This window comes from Oncorhynchus gorbuscha, linkage group LG16, assembly GCF_021184085.1.
Source record: "Oncorhynchus gorbuscha isolate QuinsamMale2020 ecotype Even-year linkage group LG16, OgorEven_v1.0, whole genome shotgun sequence".
Classification (NCBI taxonomy): Eukaryota; Metazoa; Chordata; class Actinopteri; order Salmoniformes; family Salmonidae; genus Oncorhynchus; species Oncorhynchus gorbuscha.
This window is the reverse complement of record NC_060188.1, coordinates 10,483,847-10,498,053: the sequence shown is the minus strand read 5'-3', so window position 1 is coordinate 10,498,053 and position 14,207 is coordinate 10,483,847. Positions and strand designations below refer to the sequence as shown.

The window sequence follows — 14,207 nt, the reverse complement described above, 5'->3', positions numbered from 1 at the left end:
CCTCTTTCACCTGCATGACAGAAGGAACCGACCAAGGAATGGACCCAGCGACTTCAGACGCTCGTTACACTGCCGTCGAGATCCAAGGAGCCATGCTCGGCAGACACGAGCAGGAATTGTCCGCTGCTCGCCATGCCGTGGAGAACCTGGCCGCTCAGGTTTCCGACCTCTCTGGACAGTTCCAGAGTCTACGTCTCGTGCCACCTGTTACTTCCTGGCCTGCCGAGCCTCCAGAACCTAGGGTTAATAACCCACCTTGCTACTCCGGGCAGCCCACTGAGTGCCGCTCCTTTCTCACGCAGTGTGAGATTGTGTTCTCTCTCCAACCCAACACATACTCTAGAGAGAGAGCTCGGGTTGCTTACGTCATTTCACTCCTTACTGGCCGGGCTCGAGAATGGGGCACAGCTATCTGGGAGGCAAGGGCTGATTGCTCTAACAAATTCCAGAACTTTAAAGAGGAGATGATTCGGGTTTTTGACCGTTCAGTTTTTGGTGGGGAGGCTTCTAGGGCCCTGGCTTCCTTATGCCAAGGTGAACGGTCCATAACGGATTATTCCATTGAGTTTCGCACTCTTGCTGCCTCTAGTGAGTGGAACGAGCCGGCGCTGCTCGCTCGTTTTCTGGAGGGACTCCACGCAGTGGTTAAGGATGAGATTCTCTCCCGGGAGGTTCCTTCAGATGTGGACTCTTTGATTGCTCTCGCCATCCGCATAGAACGACGGGTAGATCTTCGTCACCGGGCTCGTGGAAGAGAGCTCGCATCAACGGTGTTTCCCTGCTCCGCATCGCAACCATCTCCCTCCTCTGGCTTTGAGACTGAGCCCATGCAGCTGGGAGGGATTCGCATCTCGAATAAGGAGAGGGAACGGAGGATCACCAACCGCCTGTGCCTCTATTGCGGAGTTGCTGGACATTTTGTTAATTCATGTCCAGTAAGAGGCCAGAGCCCATCAGTAAGCGGAGGGCTACTGGTGAGCGCTACTACTCAGTCCTCTTCATCTAGATCTTGTACTACTATGTCGGTCCATCTACGCTGGACCGGTTCGGGTGCTACATGCAGTGCCTTGATTGACTCTGGGGCTGAGGGTTGTTTCATGGACGAAGCATGGGTTCGGAAACATAACATTCCTTTCAGACCGTTAGACAAGCCTACGCCCATGTTTGCCTTAGATGGTAGTCATCTTCCCAGTATCAAATTTGAGACACTACCTTTAACTCTCACAGTATCTGGTAACCACAGTGAGACTATTTCTTTTTGATTTTCCGTTCACCGTTTACACCTGTTGTTTTGGGTCATCCCTGGCTAGTATGTCATAATCCTTCTATTAATTGGTCTAGTAATTCTATCCTATCCTGGAACGTTTCTTGTCATGTGAAGTGTTTAATGTCTGCCATCCCTCCCGTTTCTTCTCTCCCTACTTCTCAGGAGGAACCTGGCGATTTGACAGGAGTGCCGGAGGAATATCATGATCTGCGCACGGTCTTCAGTCGGTCCCGAGCCAACTCCCTTCCTCCTCACCGGTCGTATGATTGTAGTATTGATCTCCTTCCAGGGACCACGCCTCCTCGAGGTAGACTATACTCTCTGTCGGCTCCCGAACGTAAGGCTCTCGAGGATTATTTGTCTGTGTCTCTTGACGCCGGTACCATAGTGCCTTCTTCTTCTCCGGCCGGGGCGGGGTTCTTTTTGTTAAGAAGAAGGACGGTACTCTGCGCCCTGCGTGGATTATCGAGGGCTGAATGACATAACGGTTAAGAATCGTTATCCGCTTCCCCTTATGTCATCAGCCTTCGAGATTCTGCAGGGAGCCAGGTGCTTTACTAAGTTGGACCTTCGTAACGCTTACCATCTCGTGCGCATCAGAGAGGGGGACGAGTGGAAAACGGCGTTTAACACTCCGTTAGGGCATTTTGAGTACCGGGTTCTGCCGTTCGGTCTCACCAATGCGCCAGCTGTTTTTCAGGCATTAGTTAATGATGTTCTGAGAGACATGCTGAACATTTTTGTTTTTGTCTATCTTGACGATATCCTGATTTTTTCTCCGTCACTCGAGATTCATGTTCAGCACGTTCGACGTGTTCTACAGCGCCTTTTAGAGAATTGTCTCTACGTAAAGGCTGAGAAGTGCTCTTTTCATGTCTCCTCCGTTACTTTTCTCGGTTCCGTTATTTCCGCTGAAGGCATTCAGATGGATTCCGCTAAGGTCCAAGCTGTCAGTGATTGGCCCGTTCCAAGGTCACGTGTCGAGTTGCAGCGCTTTTTAGGTTTCGCTAATTTCTATCGGCGTTTCATTCGTAATTTCGGTCAAGTTGCTGCCCCTCTCACAGCTCTTACTTCTGTCAAGACGTGTTTTAAGTGGTCCGGTTCCGCCCAGGGAGCTTTTGATCTTCTAAAAGAACGTTTTACGTCCGCTCCTATCCTCGTTACTCCTGACGTCACTAGACAATTTATTGTCGAGGTTGACGCTTCAGAGGTAGGCGTGGGAGCCATTCTATCCCAGCGCTTCCAGTCTGACGATAAGGTTCATCCTTGCGCTTATTTTTCTCATCGCCTGTCGCCATCTGAGCGCAACTATGATGTGGGTAACCGTGAACTGCTCGCCATCCGCTTAGCCCTAGGCGAATGGCGACAGTGGTTGGAGGGGGCGACCGTTCCTTTTGTCGTTTGGACAGACCATAAGAACCTTGAGTACATCCGTTCTGCCAAACGACTTAATGCCCGTCAAGCTCGTTGGGCGTTGTTTTTCGCTCGTTTCGAGTTTGTGATTTCTTACCGTCCGGGTAGCAAGAACACCAAGCCTGATGCCTTATCCCGTCTGTTTAGTTCTTCTGTGGCTTCTACTGATCTCGAGGGGATTCTTCCTTATGGGCGTGTTGTCGGGTTGACAGTCTGGGGAATTGAAAGACAGGTTAAGCAAGCACTCACGCACACTGCGTCGCGCGCGCTTGTCCTAGTAACCTCCTTTTCGTTCCTGTTTCCACTCGTCTGGCTGTTCTTCAGTGGGCTCACTCTACCAAGTTAGCTGGTCATCCCGGTGTTCGAGGCACTCTTGCGTCTATTCGCCAGCGCTTTTGGTGGCCGACTCAGGAGCGTGACACGCGCCGTTTCGTGGCTGCGTGTTCAGACTGCGCGCAGAAGAAGTCTGGTAATTTTTTTCTGCTTCTGCTCCTGGTCTTGCTGGGTCTCAGTCTGTTCCCTGCCATCGCATCTCTCCTGTTCTTGTCCCTGCCCTTGCTGTGTCTCAGTCTGTCCCTAGTTCTCATTTTTTTTTTAGAGTAGTACCCTAGTTTCCCTTTTTATCGTTTTTCGTTACGGTCCTGAGGAGAGGAGTTGGGTTCTTTCTCGGGACGTGCTGGACCGTTTGATCTATGATTTCCTCCGTTGCCGCCAGTGTTCCTCCTCGAGAGCGCCAGGAGGCGCTCGGTGAGTGGGGGGGTACTGTCATGTTTGTCATTTATTATCTTGTCTTGTCCCTGTGCTTCCCATGCTATTCGTTTCCCTCTGCTGGTCTTATTTGGTTCTTTCCCTCCTTCTAGCCCTCTCTCTCCCCCTCCCTCTCTCACTCTCTCGCTCTCTCTTCTCTCTATCGTTCCGTTCCTGCTCCCAGCTGTTCCTATTCCCTAATCATCATTTAGTCTTCCCACACCTGTTCCCGATCCTTTCCCCTGATTAGAGTCCCTATTTATTCCTTTGTGTTCCGTTCCTGTCCCGTCGGTTCCTTGTATTGTATTCACCATGCTGTGATTGCGTTTCGCCCTGTCCTGTCGTGTTTTTGCTGTGATTGTGTATCGCCCTGTCCTGTCGTGTTTTTTTGCCTTCATCAGATGCTGCGTGTGAGCAGGTGTCTCTGTCGACTACGGCCTGCGCCTACCCGAAGCGACCTGCAGTCTGTGGCCGCTTCTCCAGTTGTTTCCCCTCTACAAGTCTAGAGGATTTCTGTTATTCCGTTTTGGACTTAAATAAACTCTGTTTCTGTTAAGTCGCTTTTGGGTCCTCTTTCACCTGCATGACAATTGCTTGCTGTTTGGGGTTTCAGGCTGGGTTTCTGTACAGCACTTTGAGATATCAGCTGATGTAAGAAGGGCTTTATAAATACATTTGATATACCAACATAATGCGATTATTAAGAATCGATCATCATCGCCAGAAGAAGACCCTCGATATTTATTGAAAAGTTCATCATAATGTATTTAATCTGTAGCCAATAAACTGCATGCTTTCCCGAGTCGTAGTGGCGTGACTCCAAGTTTACTTCGATATGATGGTTATTACATCAATATTTGGGCATGAAGGTGTTTTACCGTACTTTTACCGTGTTTTACCGTCTTACCGTACTTTACCGTAGCGTACTTTGTTTTGTCTACATTTGGAAGGTTTACCGAAACATTCTGTTTCCATCAGGGCTGTCATTAAATGTTTTACCAGACGTACTTTACTGGCATAAAACGATTGAATGGAAACCTGATTAGTGACATACATACATTCATTGATTATCTCTACATCTCATCCTACAACATACTCAACATGCCCTTCAAAATAGATGTAGAAAATAAATAAGAAGAAAATAATAATAAGATAATATTGTAATAAGACATAAATAGGTAAAAAACAAATATTTTAAATACAAAGCAATACGAAAATATGAAAGTAAACATTAAAGATATGGTGATACTGTGCATTCTCTCAACAACCCTGTGCACATGACTTGATAAGACAATCCCCTCATTCAAAGCTTAAAAAACAATATTTACTGGAAAAAAACATACTAACTATAATCCTGAGCAATAAAAACAGTGCTACTTCATCCAAGAGAGAAACATGCTAAAGTAACAGTACAACCCATAATGACGAATACTTTTAAACATATTTTTCCAACATTACAAGACGCATTATTATATTATATTATTATTATATTATCATTTATAATCCCCCTTCCCTGCAGGAGGCCTTTTGCATTTTGGTTGGCCCTCATTGAAAATAAGAATTTGTTCTTAACTGACTTGCCTAGTTAAATAAAAATCAAATAAAAAAAATCAGTAGAATTCTGGAAAGAAAATCCTTGCAGCTCAAAACCAGTTGGAAGGCTAGGTAGAGGATAAAGGAGTGGAATAATCTTCTGTGATGAGCAGGGAGTCGGACTGAATCATTTTCAGTAAATATACCGTGTCTCCCACATGATCTTCCCCACTTCTCCATCTCTCTGACAGATGGTGGGATGATTGGTTGATCCCAGTTAACTCCAGATCCCCAGGATCTATTCAATCAACCCCTACCAAATGACTCCCAGTTCTAGCCCCCAGCATGTGTCTATGAAGACAGGAGTGTCTATATCCAATAGAATCTACAGATATAATTTTGGACCTATGATGCCCAGGTATGTGGCGGTGTAGCTGGTGTTGATCCTGGCACCAGGGGAGACAGTGACTGTGAGGGTGTCAGAGGCTGCTAGATCCACAGCCCTGCCCAGGAACCCTGTGCTGAGGGAGGTGTTGGTCATCCTTACTTCCAGCAGGACTCTGTTGGGCTTGTTCACTCTCACTATGTGCTGTCCAGACACCTCTGGTGTCTCCAGAGTCACCTGAAGATACAGGAAGTAACAACCATCCTGGTTGATGGTCAGGGATCCGCCCTTTAGGGAGACAAAATTATTCGCCTTGGACTGAGTCTTCCACTTGATCCCACTTCTCGCCACCGAGACATCATTATCTGTGAATGATAAATTGAAAACTGGCATCAGTAATGTGGCTAGAATTGGAATATAAATGAATTGTGACTATATCTAAAAATTCAAAGAGACTGAACTTTCTAAGAACTCTCACCGTCTATACTTGTGGGTTCAAAGGTGAGCATTTGCCATGGCACTCTTTGTGACTCCAGAGGTATACTCTGTGGAGACAGAAATAACTCGTCATTAGTCACTGATCTCTCTACTCATTAAAGTAATGGTGGGCATCCAAGCAACACGAATCAAATCCTAACAGTAAAACAAAGAAGGGTTGTGGTCAATTCCATTTCAATTCCAATCATTTCAAAAGTAATGTTCCTCATTGAAAAGCACTGAAGATAATTGAAACTGGAATTTCAGTGTACTTCCTGAATTGACTGGAATTTAAATATAATTAACCCCAACCCTGGAACAAAGTATTCAAACTATCCTTTTTATCTGTGACAGGGTACGAACTACAGCTGTTGTCTATGTTCCCCTGGGGACCCTATTTAGGGAAGCACAGGCAGGAAAGTATAAAAGCAACCCTCAGTATCTGCAGAGACCGAAGAGGAAGTGAAACACCCAACTTGCTGGGCATGGGGGCTTGGGTTGATGAAAGTCAATGAACTAAGTAGACCAGACCAGCATAAGCTGCCATTGCATTGGTGTCAATAGTAAATGGCTTGACTGGAGGAAATGGCGACTGTGCTTGAATCTGAAAGTGCGGCAAGTGAAGTGCGTGACAATGAATGGAAATTGTGAAATCAAAGAATGGAACAAAATTAGCAAAAGTTGTAGTAGAAGACAATGACCAGTCCAATAATGCATTTCTTATTGAACTGAGTTTTTTGGACAAGGAGATTCATTTGGGAAATCCATTAGTAATATCGAGGACTGTGAAGAAAGCAGTGGGAAAGGTGAATTCAATCAAGGTGACTAGAAGTGGCCTTGTTTGTGTTGATGAAGAACAGAATAAATGCCTGCCAAAGGATTTATAGCTGGAGTCTGTGCATGAGTACCTTAGTCAGAAAATCCCAGGAGTGGTCAGTGCACGTCACCTGACCCATATGGTAAATGGAAGGAAGGAGAAAATCCCAGGAGTGGTCAGTGCACGTCACCTGACCCATATGGTAAATGGAAGGAAGGAGAAAATCCCAGGAGTGGTCAGTGCACGTCACCTGACCCATATGGTAAATGGAAGGAAGGAGAAAATCCCAGGAGTGGTCAGTGCACGTCACCTGACCCATATGGTAAATGGAAGGAAGGAGAAAATCCCAGGAGTGGTCAGTGCACGTCACCTGACCCATATGGTAAATGGAAGGAAGGAGAAAATCCCAGGAGTGGTCAGTGCACGTCACCTGACCCATATGGTAAATGGAAGGAAGGAGAAAATCCCAGGAGTGGTCAGTGCACGTCACCTGACCCATATGGTAAATGGAAGGAAGGAGAAAATCCCAGGAGTGGTCAGTGCACGTCACCTGACCCATATGGTAAATGGAAGGAGAAAAGCCTATCGATATTATTGTTGTTTGAGGAGACTCTATCTGAATATGTGAAGATTGGATACAGTATGTGAGGTACGTGGTGAGAGCATTTGTGTCCAAACCATTACAGTGTGGAATTTGTAAAGGTCATGGTTACGTGTCAAATGTTTGCAGATGGGAGAAGTATAGTATTGAAGAATCTGTCAATGGAAAGTGTTGCAACTGTGGTGGGGATCATTCTCCAGACTTCCTTGAGTGCCCTGTTAGGGTGAAAGAGGTTGAGGTGCCAAGAATCAGGGCTGGCAGCAGATCTCTTATGTGGAGGCAGTGAAGAGAGTTGAAGGAGCAAGAGGCCACAGTGTTGAAGATATGGAGGTGGATGCATTCCAACCAGTTGCTAGTGTTTTAACAAGTCAATTGAGTGATCTGGATACACTCATTGTGAAGAAAGTGGATTTTGTGGCATTTATAGCCACAGTGACTAAGTGTCCAAGAAGCTGGACATCATTATATCTGCAGCCGAGAAGTTTTTGGGCTCCAAGACTTCATGGCAGAAGCACTGCAAGGACTATTGTTGCTAGTAAATGTACCTGCCCTCACAGGGGTCTTTATAGCCTGTGTAGGGACCTGATTGGAATTTTGTTTTTTTACAGAAAAGCAGGTTGATTTTGATAGATTTTGACTTATTTTTTGATAGATTGTAAGATATTTGATTTATTTTTACCCACATTATTTCCTTTTGGGGGATCTTTATTATTCACCTGCACAGTAGCTGGCGGAATGCACATCACATCAAATTGTTGCGAACGCCATTGTACCATAGACGAAGAATGGCCTGGGTGAACTATCTTAATTTATCCACCAGTTTTGGTATTTGTTCAAGAGAGCTTTTTGTCCCTGAAGAGATTTTGGAGATGTTGTACTGTATGGATGCTGAGCAAGTTCATGTTTGAGGGAAACCATTTTGAGAACCATGCTGATTTTTTAAAAGAAGAGTTTGGGGTGAGGTCAAATGTGCTCTGAAGGTATGTTTGTTACATTATCTGTGTCAATGCTGATATACAGTACCAGTCAAAGGTTTGGACACACCTACTCATTCAAGGGTTGACTATTTTCTACATAGAAGAATAATGGTGATGACATCAACACTATAAAATATGGAATATGTGGAATCATGTAGTAACCAAACAAGTGTTAAACAAATATAAACAGATTTGAGATTCTTCAAAGTAGCCACCCTTTGCCTTGATGACAGCTTTGCACACTCTTGGAATTCTCTCAACCAGCTTCACCTGGAATGCTTTTCCAAGGAGATCCCACATATGCTGAGCACTTGTTGGCTGCTTTTCCTTCACTCGGCGATCCGACTCATCCCAAACCATCTCAATTGGGTTGAGGTCGGGTGATTTTGGAGGCCAGGTCATCTGATGAAGCACTCCATCACTCTCCTTCTTGGTCAAATGGTTATTGTTCTTACACAGCCTGGAGGTGTGTTGAGTCATTGTCCTGTTGAAAAACAAATGATAGTCCCACTAAGCGCAAACCAGATGGGATGGCGTATTGCTGCAGATTGCTGTGGTAGCCATTCAGGTTAAGTGTACCTTGAATTCAAAATAAATCACTGACAGTGTCACCAGCAAGCACCCCAACACCATCACACTTCCTCCTCCATGCTTCATGGTGGGAACAACACATGCAGAGATCATCCTTTCATATACTCTGCATCTCACAAATACATGGCAGTTGGAACCAAAAACCTCAATTTTGGAGTCATCAGACCAAAGGACAGATTTCCATCGGTCTAATGTTCATTGCTCGTGTTTCTTGGCCCAAGCAAGTCTCTTCTTATTATTGGTGTCCTTTAGTAGTGGTTTGACATTGAAGGCTTGATTCACACAGTCTCCTCTGAACAGTTGATGTGTCTGTTACTTGAATTCTGTGAAGCATTTATTTGTGCTGCAATTTCTGAGGCTGGTAACTCTAATGAACTTATCCTCTGCAGCAGAGGTAACTCTGGGTGTTCCTTTCCTGTGGCGATCCTCATGAGAGCCAGTTTCATCATAGCGCTTGATGGTTTTTGCGACTACACTTTAAGAAATGCTTAAAGTTATTGAAATGTTCTGTATTGACTGACCTTCATGTCTTAACGTAATGATGGACTGTCATCTCTCTTTGCTTATTTGAGCTGTTCTTGCCATAATATGGACTTGGTCTTTTACCAAATAGCACTATCTCCTGTATATCTTCCCTTCCTTGTCACAACACAACTGATTGATTGGCTCAAAAGCATCAAGAAGGAAAGAAATTCCACAGATTAACTTTTAACAAGGCACACCTGTTAATTGAAATGCATTCCAGGTGGCTACCTCGTGAAGCTGGTTGAGAGAATGCCAAGAGTGTGCAAAGCTGTCATCAAGGCAAAGGGTGGCTGCTTTGAAGAATCTAAAATCTCAAATATATTTTGATACTTTTTTGGTTACTACATGATTCTATGTGTCATTTCATAGTTTTGACGTCTTCACTATTATTCTACAATGTAGAAAATAGCCAAAATTAACAATAACCCTGGAAATATTTACTGTTTATTTATAGTGTCCAACAAGCAAACCTAAACCTCTAAGCTTAATAACCTTTTAAAAATATTATATCTGCCTTTCTACTGTTTCTGTACAATGGGCATAGCAGAACCTGTAGTTATTATATTACTTATGTCTAGATGTTACATATCCCTACAGAGTTTGCTGTCACTTATACAGATATAACAGTAAGTACAGTTATTTTAACAGTAATGTTCCATATAGGGCAGGGATGTGCAACTTTAATGGGGAAGGGGGCCACACACTATCTGACCTCATCATGATGGGCTGCAGTGGCTCGCAGGTCTGCATACCCACATCCATATCCACACACACAGTCAGAGCTGGCCCTAACCTTTTGGGGGCCTTAAGTGACATTTTATTGTCTGATTGCTGACATTCTGTTTACCTGTCTAGAAGTGAGAGTGTGCCATGTGAGTGCTCAGTTGGGGAATCCATCATTTAATTAAATTGGAGGGGGTGTGGTTAGCATCAAACGATTGGATTTAATACTTTCTTGTGCACTGCTCAGTGACACAAACAATAACGTTTCCATCAGAAACGATTACGGATACCATCCAACACGGGAAACATGCTGCTAAAACATGTACGACAACGTTTCCATCAAACGATTACGGATACCATCCAACATGGGAAACATGCTGCTGAAACATGTACGACAACGTTTCCATCAGAAACGATTACGGATACCATCCAACATGGGAAACATGCTGCTGAAACATGTACGACAACGTTTCCATCAAACGATTACGGATACCATCCAACATGGGAAACATGCTGCTGAAACATGTACGACAACGTTTCCATCAGAAACGATTACGGATACCATCCAACACGGGAAACATGCTGCTAAAACATGTACCACAACGTTTCCATCAGAAACGATTACGGATACCATCCAACACGGGAAACATGCTGCTAAAACATGTACCACAACGTTTCCATCAGAAACGATTACGGATACCATCCAACACGGGAAACATGCTGCTAAAACATGTACCACAACGTTTCCATCAGAAACGATTACGGATACCATCCAACACGGGAAACATGCTGCTAAAACATGTACCACAACGTTTCCATCAGAAACGATTACGGATACCATCCAACACGGGAAACATGCTGCTAAAACATGTACGACAACGTTTCCATCAAACGATTACGGATACCATCCAACATGGGAAACATGCTGCTGAAACATGTACGACAACGTTTCCATCAGAAACGATTACGGATACCATCCAACATGGGAAACATGCTGCTGAAACATGTACGACAACGTTTCCATCAAACGATTACGGATACCATCCAACATGGGAAACATGCTGCTGAAACATGTACGACAACGTTTCCATCAGAAACGATTACGGATACCATCCAACACGGGAAACATGCTGCTAAAACATGTACCACAACGTTTCCATCAGAAACGATTACGGATACCATCCAACACGGGAAACATGCTGCTAAAACATGTACCACAACGTTTCCATCAGAAACGATTACGGATACCATCCAACACGGGAAACATGCTGCTAAAACATGTACCACAACGTTTCCATCAGAAACGATTACGGATACCATCCAACACGGGAAACATGCTGCTAAAACATGTACGACAACGTGTCCATCAGAAACGATTACGGATACCATCCAACACGGAAACATGCTGCTAAAACATGTACCACAACGTTTCCATCAGAAACGATTACGGATACCATCCAACACGGGAAACATGCTGCTAAAACATGTACCACAACGTTTCCATCAGAAACGATTACGGATACCATCCAACACGGGAAACATGCTGCTAAAACATGTACCACAACGTTTCCATCAGAAACGATTACGGATACCATCCAACACGGGAAACATGCTGCTAAAACATGTACCACAACGTTTCCATCAGAAACGATTACGGATACCATCCAACACGGGAAACATGCTGCTAAAACATGTACCACAACGTTTCCATCAGAAACGATTACGGATACCCTCCAACACGGGAAACATGCTGCTGAAACATGTACGACAACGTTTCCATCAGAAACTATTACGGATAACATCCAACACGGGAAACATGCTGCTAAAACATGTACCACAACGTTTCCATCAGAAACGATTACGGATACCATCCAACACGGGAAACATGCTGCTAAAACATGTACCACAACGTTTCCATCAGAAACGATTATGGATACCATCCAACACGGGAAACATGCTGCTGAAACATGTACGACAACGTTTCCATCAAACGATTACGGATACCCTCCAACATGGGAAACATGCTGCTGAAACATGTACGACAACGTTTCCATCAGAAACGATTACGGATACCATCCAACATGGGAAACATGCTGCTGAAACATGTACGACAACATTTCCATCAAACGATTACGGATACCATCCAACACGGGAAACATGCTGCTAAAACATGTACGACAACGGGTCGGGAGATTCCTCACAAGCTCTATGGAATGCCCTGAGACCCGGCTTATTGATACATTAAATAATAATAAAGATGTCTGGATTTGGGCTAGATGTTGCATGCCTATCACATTTAGGAATGAATTTCAACTAGTTGCCTCCATTAACACTTACTAATGGAGTATGCCACACGTTCATGATTGAAAAACAGAGATTGAAATCTGATTTCAGAGAAGGAAAATCTGCACAGTGGCATTTCCCTGCATGTGGATGTGATGTTATGACATGTCACCTTCCCCTGCAGTTCGATGAGGCTGGTGGTTGAGCCCTCTACTGTCTGAGAGCCTGGAGGATGATAAGTCAGACAGAGAAAGTGAGACTGACGAGGTATGGCCTAGCCTAGGCTCAGGTCCCTTCCAAGATGCATTCAAAATTATCTATTGCCAGGTTTCCAAAACTTGGTCCGGGGTCCTCCCACAGGTACACGTTTTGGTTTTTGCCCTAACACCACAGCTTATTCAAATAATCAAGCCTTGATTATTTGAATCAGCTGTGTAGTACTAGGGCAAAACCAAAACGTCTACTCCAGGGTGACCCCAGGACTGAGTTTTAGGAAACCCTGGTCTATTGTATATCCTATTGGCAGGCCATGTATATGATGATGATATGATATATGATGATGTATATGATATATATAATCATGTATATGATGATGTTATGAATACTCTGTTTTGGAGAGGGCAAAAATGAACCAAACGTTTGCATTGGACATGTTAAAACTTTAGAGGTTGGAAACATGTTTAAACCCGTCTTGTGGTTAGCTTACCAGAGATGAGTCTGCTGTGGGTTTTGGAGCTGAAACTATTTCTGGCAGAGGCTGGGGGAGGGAGATGGGAAATATCATGACGATTGTCGTATCAGTAACTTGTAAGTAACTACATTTTGCCTGAGAAAGACATTTGTATTCAGCTCTACTCTAGGCTTTATGAAACAGTATTAATATGATATACACAGTGATCATTCAGTAGCACACACCCAACCCTTTCATATTGGAGAACAGGGTTCTGATGTCACCAGTACTAAACCACACATAGTGATGCGTTTCCCCCACCAGCTGTGATGCTACTGAAACCACTTCAGAGGCTCGTACTCAACAGGTGCAACAGGCCGGTGTTACCACAGCTACAATACACCTCTCTATTGACACACATTGATCCAACTTCAAGATCTCATCTTTACACAAAGTGAGCTACAATACATACAGATTTAATTCAACTTGATTTCACTAACTATGTCCCTCCCAGAGAGTGTGTAAGTGTGTGTCTATGCAGGTTAGGAGTCTTACCAGTGCATGTGGCCTGGTGATGACGAGTAGGGTGATGGAGACCACGTGGCTGACGGTGAGAAGACCGACCCAGAGAAGGAGTCCACTGACCAGGCGCCGCTGGCTCCCCTGGGCCCCCGGGCTATGATGGTGGCAGTTCTCTGAAACCTCACAGCGATCCATTGACTGCTGCGGCATCATCAATCTGCAACGTCCGGCCGTGGGGGGGGGGGAGGCACGGGTAGAGCAACCTCAGTCCCCTGAGATGCAGCAGAGGGCGTGCAGGAAGAGAGAGAGATGGAGCCGCTGTGTGTGTTTGTCCTCTTGGCTTCCTCTGCTGTGAAACCTCAGAACACTGCTGTGTGTGTGTTGCGTCTGTATCCGACGAGGATGTCTTTATGTCTGTGTTCTGCTCTGTGTTCCTCTGTAGCTGTCCAGGACAGGAGGCAGGTCGGGCTGGTACTTTCCTGAGTGACTGAAGGAAAACAAAGATAGATAACTCTTCACGTAGGGGAATGGCCCTCCTACTATTCACACTACTAGAGAAAGAGGAACACCACTCACAACCAATGAGAAAACGAGGGCGTGATAAACATTGACCTTTAAGTGAAAATGAGTCATTCACATCTTTCCCCTAAATAGATTTTACAACGTGATTTGTCAG

The 14,207-nt window shown here is 44.7% G+C and overlaps 1 protein-coding gene and 1 pseudogene across 1 annotated transcript; one reads left to right on the top strand and one right to left on the bottom strand.

Annotated features, from left to right (window-relative positions):
• The window catches only part of LOC123998976, an 899,899-nt pseudogene that overhangs the window by 283,249 nt on the left and 602,443 nt on the right, over nt 1-14,207 (top strand).
• Nucleotides 4,003-14,061, bottom strand: LOC123998949. The gene is made up of 4 exons (XM_046304211.1): nt 13,565-14,061; nt 13,046-13,096; nt 5,824-5,890; nt 4,003-5,710 (listed from the first exon to the last, which is right to left on the bottom strand). Exons 1-4 carry the CDS (start codon nt 13,742-13,744, stop codon nt 5,346-5,348), a joined length of 663 nt encoding a protein of 220 aa, XP_046160167.1. The 5' UTR covers nt 13,745-14,061; the 3' UTR covers nt 4,003-5,345.